At 42.0% G+C, this 9,886-nt stretch overlaps 2 protein-coding genes across 5 annotated transcripts in view; one reads left to right on the forward strand and one right to left on the reverse strand.

Moving 5' to 3' along the window:
- Positions 1-626: 626 nt before the first annotated feature.
- Positions 627-3,669, reverse strand: marveld3 (MARVEL domain containing 3). 3 transcript variants are annotated; one of them, XM_035529498.1, is made up of 6 exons: positions 3,501-3,669; positions 3,064-3,113; positions 2,409-2,464; positions 1,775-1,922; positions 1,570-1,646; positions 627-1,406 (listed from the first exon to the last, which is right to left on the reverse strand). In XM_035529498.1, exons 4-6 carry the CDS (start codon positions 1,915-1,917, stop codon positions 799-801), a joined length of 828 nt encoding a protein of 275 aa, XP_035385391.1. In that variant the 5' UTR covers positions 1,918-1,922; positions 2,409-2,464; positions 3,064-3,113; positions 3,501-3,669; the 3' UTR covers positions 627-798. The 3 variants fall into 3 exon arrangements, with proteins under 3 accessions (XP_035385391.1, XP_026863229.2, XP_026863232.2); XM_027007428.2 differs by lacking the exon at positions 3,064-3,113; XM_027007431.2 differs by lacking the exons at positions 1,570-1,646; positions 3,064-3,113.
- A 92-nt stretch (positions 3,670-3,761) lies between these two features.
- The window catches only part of usp10 (ubiquitin specific peptidase 10), a 20,001-nt gene continuing 13,876 nt past the window's right edge, over positions 3,762-9,886 (forward strand). For both annotated transcript variants that reach the window (XM_027007432.2, XM_027007433.2), the window contains exons 1-2: positions 3,762-3,987; positions 9,293-9,361. In XM_027007432.2, coding sequence (XP_026863233.2) covers positions 3,967-3,987; positions 9,293-9,361 — 90 coding nt within the window. In that variant the 5' untranslated portion in view covers positions 3,762-3,966. The remainder of the gene's footprint in view (positions 3,988-9,292; positions 9,362-9,886) is intronic.

A 9,886-nucleotide genomic window follows, 5' to 3' on the forward strand; every position in this document is an offset into this window, starting at 1 on the left:
GTGAAGTGCGTTTAAAGTAATCTTTTTTAGAAGGCAGAGGGGGACGGGACAGTCTCATAAAAAAAATGACTTTCTACAAAGCACTGGGTCAATAAAGGAAATGAATACTACAAAAATAGTTAAAAATAATGAACGGGGTTCATTACTAAATTCTTTGGGAAAATGAACAAAATACTGAAAGATAAATGTAACATGGGCTGCCCTTAATGAAGAATCAGTTAAAATTGTAAATGTAGTACATACAGGCATTCTTTCTTTTTTTTTTTTAACCTTTATAAATTGGTCAGTAGTCAGTATTCAAAGCCAAACCCTTATGTAGATCAGGTTCCTCTGTCCTAGGTAGCCATCACACAAGAGAAGTGATTTCACCGTGAGCTGACAATGATCATATGAGGTCTGTGTGTTCAAGCATGATGGGCGATGACGTAATGTTTAGTATTTAGGTCAACCAGAGAAATGTGTTTAGCAGGACTCATTTTACTGGACTGGCATACATGGCTGTCCTTTCCCTGATTTGCCTGTGCTGCAATGGTGAAACTAAATCCTCCACTGAGAAAGAGAAAAAAAAAAAACTATTTGCATAAAAGATGTTTATTAAAAGTACAAAAAAGGTTTTAAAAGTCACAGTGCATGCAGTCCAATATAAAATAAACAAAACTGATTTATGGAAAAAAAATAAAAATAAAAATCCTATGAAACTTTACAGCTGACCTTTTGCTCTTGTAAAAAGTGACTGAAAATAAAATGGCAACAAAAGACTTAGAATGGCAACGTGTTGCCCATTCTTGCAAAAACCCTTCAGAAATTGTCATCCACCTCCCTTGGCTGCCTCATCTTTCTGACTGCTCGGAACGCTTTCACGGCTAGCACTGCACTCAGGCAGAACACAAGGGTGCCCATCACCCCGAAGAGCCCCTCTGCCACGTCTGTCCCACTGAAAGTGCACTCAGAGGCCTGGAAGCCTTTGGACTTGTACATGGCTTCTCTGTCTTTACAGATTTGGTTGTTGTATATCTCCTTGAGCTTGATGAAGTAGAAGGCCACGGCGGGGACGTAGCCCAGGCTGATCAGGCCGTCTAGCACGCTCTCGACCAGCAGCACGGGAGGCTGGCGGAAGGGCACGCGGAACACCCCCAGAGCCAGTACGGCTAGCGCATAAGCCATCAGCGCCCCTCCGGCTGCCATGGTGAAGATGTAAGGGGGGATCTTGAGCTGGTAGAAACGGTCGTCGAGCTGCTGGACCTGCGCGGCCTCCTGCGGCGTGAAGGCCTGCGCCCCTCCATAGTAATAGTAGTAGATCCCACCCAAGTTGGCGATGTCCCGATATCGGCCTGTGTTGCTGTAGGGTACTCCAGCACAGATGATGATTAACATGTTTAAGAAGAACTCTATCACCTGGCATATCCCTGCATGATTTTAAAATGGAGATAGAGAGAGGGTCAGAGATCATGCAAAGAGAGGTGTTTTGATGTTTAGAATAAGATCACTTGATGAAAAAAATACAAGGTTGAAATTGCATTCATCCTGGAATAACAATCGGAATATAGGAAATTGCATATATTTAAGTACCTCTGGAAGTAAGAATGTATCTTAGGTTGTAAAGAGCCACCCTATGTGAGGTGATATAGGTTGATGTATCTGTATACCTACATAAATAAGCAAATAGTGCAGAATATTAAGGAAAATGGTGATAGGACACGAGCCTTTGCTACAAGTGGTATGGACTAAAAGGTCAAGGTCATTTTGAAAGGCACGGTGAGTGGTGGTTTCTCACATGTCCCGGCGATCCTGGTGAAAGGAGTCCTCATATTCACGCGGTTTGGGGTGCGTGTAGGTGCTGCTTTGATCATCTCTGCGGCACATTTCTCGTTCTTCATCATGCCTACGATGGCTTTGGTTTCTCGTCTTGCCGGCCATTGCAGCTAAAACGAAAAATAATATTAGAGTTCAATGATTATTCAATCATTGATACCAGTCATAAAACATCGATCGTGCAGGCCTAATTATAACTACAATTTTGCCTCGGCTACCTATGATTCCTTTAGTTACTGGGTGTCCTATTTAATTGGTGTCCTATTAACTGGCCTCTCAAATGGGCTAATTAAAACCGCCGTTGTGTCGCCCGGTCTAAGGTTTGCTGGTGTTTTAACCCATTTTCCTAATATCCTGGGAGTCGCTACCTGGATCTGTGTTCATGGGATGGACGCGTTACGCGTTTCCTGAATGTCGAAGTGAAAATGAATCAAGCGATCGCACTTTATCGTCGAATAGAGCAGGCTAGCGCAAACAACTAAAAGCTCATTGACGACGTGCACGACATAACTATGCTAAAGCAAATACCTACTGTTGATTTAATGTAAAAGCCCCTCGTTAGTGTGCTGTTTGCAGTGCACGCTCCTCCTCCTCACCTGACTACTGCCTCGCACCGCCTTCCCGCACTCTTGTATCTGTTGAGCCTCATTTCCTGTGGAATAAGATGCATACGAATATGAAAAAAAGGCTGTATAATTTATCGTTCATGTGAGAAACTACCCTTATATATAGAGAGGCTCCAAATGGTCTATTCCAACTGTGGTGTTGTAGAAAAGCAGGAGTCTTCTACAGTAGAAGATTAGAAGATGTAGCTACTGTTTCAATATTAACTCAAAGCTGGACACTTGATGAACAGGAGCCATTTCAAGTGATGTGATTTATTAAAGGACCTGCTGTTTTGTTTTGTTTTTATCTGTGAAAAATAAATATTTCTGCAAGGAATGCTATATATTCCAGTTACATTCCTTTTTACCCTAAAACAACATTAAAAAGTGTTTTCTTTTATTATTCTGTTGTGTGGGCGTGGACCACAGCAGGCCGATTGACAACCTCAGGTCAAACGTAACCCCGCCCATTTAGTCAGTATGGCGCATCTGAAGCTGAAGAGGTGAAAGGGCTCAACAGCGTGCAGTGTTTAATCAAATTATCTGGTAAAAATTAGAAGACGCCACAGTTCGTATTTAGAAATTTAAAAACGATATAATCTGTGCGTTTATTACTTAGCTATTAGCTAATGTTAGCTAGCATTACCTCGCTGTCTTCAGATGGTTAACCAGGTCTGTCTTTACACACGGCGGGAGCTAAACGTGGGGAAGTCGATGACTATTCAGTTTTATAAAAATCAGTCTATCATATAACCTTCTAAAAATTCATTTATAACTGAGCTAAACTGTATCCAGTTAGCAAAGTTGGCCTGCACTTTTTGTTGTATTCTCATTTATAACGTCAAAGAAAGTGTCACTCTTTAATGGACGTTAGGGAGTAGTATATAAAAATCAAAATCAGGTTATTTTATGCAGTCAGCGGTGCCCAACTATATGTTGTGTTGAAGCAGAAGTACGAGGAAAATCACATAGATTAACAAATGTTAATCTAACATTTTGAGTGAGGATTGTAAGGATTTAAAATAAATTGGCCTTTAAGCCGAATGTTATGCTAAGCTAATTTAGCTATCTTAGCTTAGTCACCTTTGATGGATTTGAAATCCGAGTAACGGACACTCCATCGTCACGACTCCCGACGAGCCGACACGTTTGGTCTTAAACCTCAACACTCGCTAGAGAAGCGATCTGCCTCTCGCGCTCGTTAGGCGGTTTTTAACCGTCAGTTTGAACGTCAGCATTAGCGTCGCGCTCTCTGCCCCCCCACCCCCGCCGTCCCGCCCCGCCCCTCCCCTCCCCCAGCACGTGAACGCACGCGTTCAGCCCGAACCGCGCACGAGCCACCGAGCGAAAGGAGGCGAGACAAAGATGGCGGCGGCGGCGGGGGAAGCAGCGTGATAGTTTAAGGCTGTAGCAGTGGCACCACCAGCCGAGTCACAGTGCTGTGAGACGGACGAGCGGGACATGGACGCCACGCCACAGTAGAAACGCGCACACCACACGATTTTCCGCGCCGAGCCTTCGGAATAAGAGGGGACCTCGCACCGGGAGCATGGCTTCGCCCAGCAACCAGGTAGCTGCAAAACCAACCCACTCCTCCGATCGAACGGTTCGGTTTAGAATTTTAAAGTGGGTCTATAATTCGTATTGTGGTGATTTAAATTGCGGCCCTGTGAAATGTGCGTGCTGGTGTGTTTGTCTTGGGGGGGGGATAGTCGCCCCCATTGAAACTGCCCCTCCAGCGTGGTCCAGGCCCGGAGCCTTCGCCTTAGCCACATAGCTGCAATGCTTTCGGCAGCTAGGCGACACCTTTTTAAAAGAGAAAACGGGGTTTTGCTGCTAGTGAAAATTGTAAGGCTTTTTATTATTATAATTGTTGTCGTCGCAATGTCGTTTTAACTTGGCCTCGCGCTTCGTGCGTGCTTCTGGCCCACCTGCTCGCGCTGCTGCAGCAGGCCCCGTGCACGCGAGGGTGCAGATTTTAATAACGGTCGCTAGCCTAGCCATGCTAGCTAACGTGACTGGACTCGCAACAGCGACTTCCCAACTACACGTTTGTCGAGTTTTTTTGGAAATAGCAGCGTGTTGTCTGATGCGTCCCGGTGAATGAAGAGCGTCGTGCTGTTTTAAGGCTCGTTTGTAAAGAGTTATTGTGGTTTTGGAGAGGTCTGCTCAGGCGGTGTGACAGGATGGTGGGCCTGTTGACTGGGGGCGGTCTTGTTCTCCTTTTGCGGTTTCATTCAGTCACTGAGCGGCGTGTACTGCATGGATATGGCGTTATAGCTGGATATACTGACCGGTGGGAAGTCTGTGCCGGGGTCGTACTGTTTTTGAAAGCGTGACTAGTTCTGCTTGGTGTATATTTGATGTCAGTTGGCCTTATCCTACGAGCTACCTAGCGGTTAGCTTGCCGTGTTTCTCACATGGAGTGGTATTGCTTCCACTTACACCAGTAACTGTTTTAACCTTCTTTGGATGCCTACCCGACACAAGCTAACCTACTTTGCATCACGTCGACTTTACAAATTATGACTCATTCTAAGCAAGTGTTGTGTGATCGTTGGCCATTTTCTTAAAGTGAGTATTTTGGCTGACGTTAACTAGCCGATGGCTCTTTAGTATTGTTTGCTGTATTACTGCCGTATCATGTGCTTGGTAATGTGGACTTGTAGTATTAGTTTGTTTAAGGTTAGCTTTAAGTAAGTTGGGGTCACAACAAAAGTATGTTACCTTCTGTTGTACAATGTTGAATGCGAAGTATTCGGTTCAGTTTGGATTTGGTCTTCTTGTAATCACTTAATTTTGCTTTGATATCGAGTTTTTGCTCTTAAACATGAGTGCTGACTTTCAGTAGCAATAGGCTGCCATTGGTGTAGCTTAGAATAACCTAGAATAAACAACAAACATATTTCAGCTTTGAGCTCTTTGATGCTCATTCTACAGCACTGCTAAAATATAGAGTTTCAGATATCTGTTCGAATGCTCATTATATTTTAGATTTAGCTGACAGTTAATTAACTCCTAATTAATTAACACAGCATCCTCATATGTATGAAATGAGTTGCCTGCAAACTTTGGATTTTCACATTGAACCAAATTGTTAGCCACTGGTATGTTCTGGAATGTTATGATAGAAGATAACAGAAGTGCCACTATTTTATGGTTTGTTTGGCTGCTTACTTTTACTATGGCCGTCATAGACGATCAGTTCAGTGCCAAATAGAGCCACCATTTACAGCAGAAAAAAATTCCTGATGTCCCTGCAATCCAAAGTCATGTAAACAATAGCGGCTGCTTCACCCAAGCGAATGCCTAACATGTATGTTTCTCCAGAAAGACAGGTTCTTTTGCAATGTGCTCTCTGCTGAGCTGTTTGAGGTATTCTACCTATTAACGGTAATTTGGTGTTAATAGATGGAGCAACATAGTCACATGAGGGAAAGGGAGTTTTGCTGACCCTGGGGACCCAGGGAATGACAAGGGAACATTTAATTACGTGTCATAATAGTGATTCATAGTTGTCTTGCTCCCCCCCCTTTTTTTTCTGGGAGTACAGGTGAAGAAATTTCTTTTATGTACATTTACTAAGAGTTAACATTCTGACAGAAGAATGACCAGGATACTTAGCATCTTTGCATTGCTGTCTTAGTCTTGTGCAGCTTGGCTTTCTGATTTCTGAAATGATGTTGCTGGATAAAAGGGTTGCAAAAATAAATTTATGAATATTTAGTGTGAGGAAATTCTGAAAAGTGTTTTAGATACAGTGTCATTAGTGGTCTTAGTTATGTGTTGAACATCTTCCATAAAGGCAGAGATGTTCCTCTGTTGCTTGGTACACATAGGAATGGATCATATATGTTAAAACTAAGTTTTGGTTTCAGACCATTAAACATTTTTTTTCTTGAGTTCTTGCCTAGTCTGAATCAATTCACCTTCCAAGTGTGAGGATAAGCATGAACAAGTTATTGTTGTGTTGGATGCAGCATGTTAAAAAAACAATTAACATTAGGAGCTTAGTTATTTTGTAGTTATTTTGTTAGAATAGTTATTTTGGCTGTAGCGCACATGTGCAGTGTCATGGGCTCACCTCCTGTACTGGGCTGAATTATCTGGCCAGAGTATGTTGAGACCGGCACTATTTAAAGGTGGTTGCCTCAGGGGAGGGACCATTTATGATGGTAAGCTCACTTACCATTAGCATTTTATCAGTTGTGGAAGACTGTCGTAACCTGAAAATCCAGTGAGACAGCTCCCCTCTCTGCTCCCCATTGGCCTTGAGGTATTTGACACATTGTGTGGGTGTTTGCACGCAAGTGTGGTTGTGTGGTTTGATTGTATGTTGCTGTTTTTTAACACTGTTGGACTACAGCACTTTTTATTTTTCTGCAGAGCTTGTCTTGAACTTCTACATGACATGGAAATATGAGGTTTCTCGAAATTTTCTGCAGGTTCTGCTTCATTTAATGGCTGTTATGCAACTCTTTGTAGCCTACATTGTCGTTTGTCTGTGTTTTGTGAACCTTGCCCCTGGTAGTGACTGTCATCCTAAAGTAGGTGTGTGTGTGTTCAGGCACCACAGAATGTTGAAATAATTCAGAAGGCCAATTTTATGGTAATCCCCTCTGAGTGACCAACGAGGGAAAGCTTAGCCTGGTGCATGTGGCATGACTGCTAACAGAGGCAAAGAGCCTTTCTTTCTGTTGTCACGGCATTAGCCTATTGGAGGCCGTCGGCTTACGCCATGGTGTTTGTCACTTGTAGTGCTGTATCAGCAGCACTCGTCTCCAAGGCTTACATATGCTTGAACTGCATTTTCTTTTTTCTCTGCTTCCCTTTTCATGTCACCAGTGTTGAACGTAGCAGAGAGGGACAGAATTTTCTCTGGTGGTTGTGGGGGGTGGGGTGATGTTCTGTGTTAGGGTTCTGACCACTGGTTTTATTTTTCTGACCAATGGACGTGAAACATAGTCCTCATGTCCTTTCATATTGTGTTTTCCCTGTGAGCTACTTGGGCAGACAGAACGCTCCAGTGGAGAACGCATCGTCTCATATTGATTCTTGTCATGACTTAAAGTTTTGGTATTGGTAGGATTTACTTGTAGCCATGCCTGAGGGAGCAGGTTTGCTGAGGTCAGAGGGAACTCATTATGCTCAGACAGGCAAGGGTTAAATGGGCACAAAGAGGTGAGCTTAACCTTTGGCGTGACAGGTGGGAGCAAAAAAAAAGGTCTTGGGTTTTCTCACTTTGATTCAAGAAAAAAAAAATCATGTTGGGCTACAATATGCAGGCCAAAGTCTTGTCACCATGTTTTCTGACCTTGTATGGATAGCACGAGGGTTTAAAATTTCAGGGAACAAAAGTTAAAACTGTGTGTTAGACATGCCTGTAGGCGTGGCTTTCAGCTTTCCTCCTCCATCCAGCTTCATGTGGCTTCTTTCGGACAAGCCTTGCTCTGGGAATGGCACGCTTGAGTTGAATGTCAGTTTGAACCGACGGGCCTTTCTGAAGGTCACTGTAGTGAGGTCTGTCACTCTATTTCTCTGCATAGTCATTCTCAGGGTGGGGGCCCTCTGGGTACTTTGTGCTTGGACACAGCATGTGAAGTATAGTAGGGCAGAAACATCACACAGCATTCAGCAATCTCACTGCAGCTGTTTAAACAAATGTCATAGCCTTCGTGTAGCAAGAATACACCAAGCCCATGAGACTCCCCAGGCACAATGTGTGGTTGATGTAACATTATCAATATGTTTTCCCATGGATGGGAGTAGGGAGGGGGTGAGTTGTTTATTTTACATTTTTTAAAGTATATTTTATTTTGTTTTTTAAATTATTTGATGACATGCAGCACTCTGTAGAAAAATAAACATGCTTGCATAGTATGTTGATGATATTTTTCTGGACTATGGGAAGGCACATTATAGGAGCTGAGATTCTTTTAAGTTCCTTCATTCACATTGTTATTCATGGGCTGAAGTAAAGATTCTCTGCATGTGGAAGCCATATTGCCGTGCTAATGCTACATGACTCAGCACTTCGTAACTCGTCCTCGACTTTCACACAAATTGATGAAATCAGATAGCCAACTGTAAGGTCACTTTTATCTGGACAGATATTTAGGCCTAATTAAAGGGTGAAGAACAGAAGGTACTGATAATTCCTGACACCCCCCTTTTCTTTCTCTTTTCCTTTTCCCCCTGGCAGCATTCTTTTTTTTTTTCAGTTGTGCTTTTTTTTATCCTTGGTTGGCAGTCCACCTGGGCTAAATGTCTACACAAAGCCAGTACATTAATCTGGCACCACCATGAGGTCAAAGTCTCACACACACTTTTTGCCATGCATCACTTTTTCTCTATAGTTTGTGCATTTCAATTAGCTGTGGACTTTACAACATCTCCCCCCCAGGGATTATTTCAGTGCCAAAACATGGAAAAAACCTCAGGATCTGCCATTTATCTCTGTGTAGCTGCAGTGACCAGATAACCTATGTATTTTCCAAGCTGAGACACATTGAGTCCTTGTCTTGGTTATTTTACTGCTTTAGAAAATAAATGAACCTTGACAAAAAAGCCCTTTTGTTGCATTAGCTTCCTTTTGCGTGTGTTGGATAGGGAAGGTGTTCATGTGAAAGGGCCAAGTCATCATTATTGGTGGAAATGATGGATACCAGTTACCATGTTGATTTTGTTATTGATTACTGATGAGTAAAAAATAAGTTGGTGATAGGTGCTTTATATACAGTGGCTGGCAAAAAAGTGTTATTTATGACTTTTACTGTTTTACTTTTGCGCTAGTGGGTGGGTGCTAATTTCTTTGACGGGAACTAGAGATGAAAATATTTGGTCATTAGTGAAATGTTGCTGTTTTGTTTTCACAGTACATCTTTGGGGAGTTCAGCCCGGATGAGTTTAATCAGTTCTTCTTGACTCCTCGCTGTTATGTTGAGGTAAAATAATACTAATAAAGATAAAATGTTTTTCTCCCATGTTCATATAGATTTTACATTACAGATTCCATTCTCAGAACTTAGTGTTTTGCCATGAGTTTTCTGTCCATAAAACTGTTTAAATTTATTAGTTCATTTACAGTCTATCTTAAAGGATGCTTTGTCTTCATTTTTGGCAAATGCCAAATTGATCGGTAAGCATTCTTGTACTTTAGAGAGCTCAGTTTTTAGAAAAGTGGTTTATTCGATTTATATACGTTGTTCTTTAAATTTCCAGTGTATGTAAAACTTTAGTTATATATATATATATATATATATATATATATATATATATATATATATATATATATATATATATATATATATATATATATATATATAAAACACACACATTCACAGTAAATATAGGAGAATGCTGGTCAGCTAGTGTTTGTCTGGGCTCAGCAGTTTCTGTGTGTCCTACAATATTTCCTGTTTTCTTTGATCATAATGATGAAAGTTGGACTGATACAGCACTGCAAGAAC

This window comes from Electrophorus electricus, chromosome 1, assembly GCF_013358815.1.
Source record: "Electrophorus electricus isolate fEleEle1 chromosome 1, fEleEle1.pri, whole genome shotgun sequence".
Lineage (NCBI taxonomy): Eukaryota > Metazoa > Chordata > Actinopteri > Gymnotiformes > Gymnotidae > Electrophorus > Electrophorus electricus.

Coding starts and splice junctions, on each gene's coding strand:
- marveld3 (XM_027007428.2), bottom strand. CDS start 1,917: ATGGCCGGCAAGACGAGAAACCAAAGCCATCGTAGGCATGATGAAGAA. Junction 1,647..1,774: donor CACCAGGATCGCCGGGACAT/GTGAGAAACCAC, acceptor TTATTTATGTAG/GTATACAGATACATCAACCT. Junction 1,407..1,569: donor ATACATTCTTACTTCCAGAG/GTACTTAAATAT, acceptor AAAATCATGCAG/GGATATGCCAGGTGATAGAG.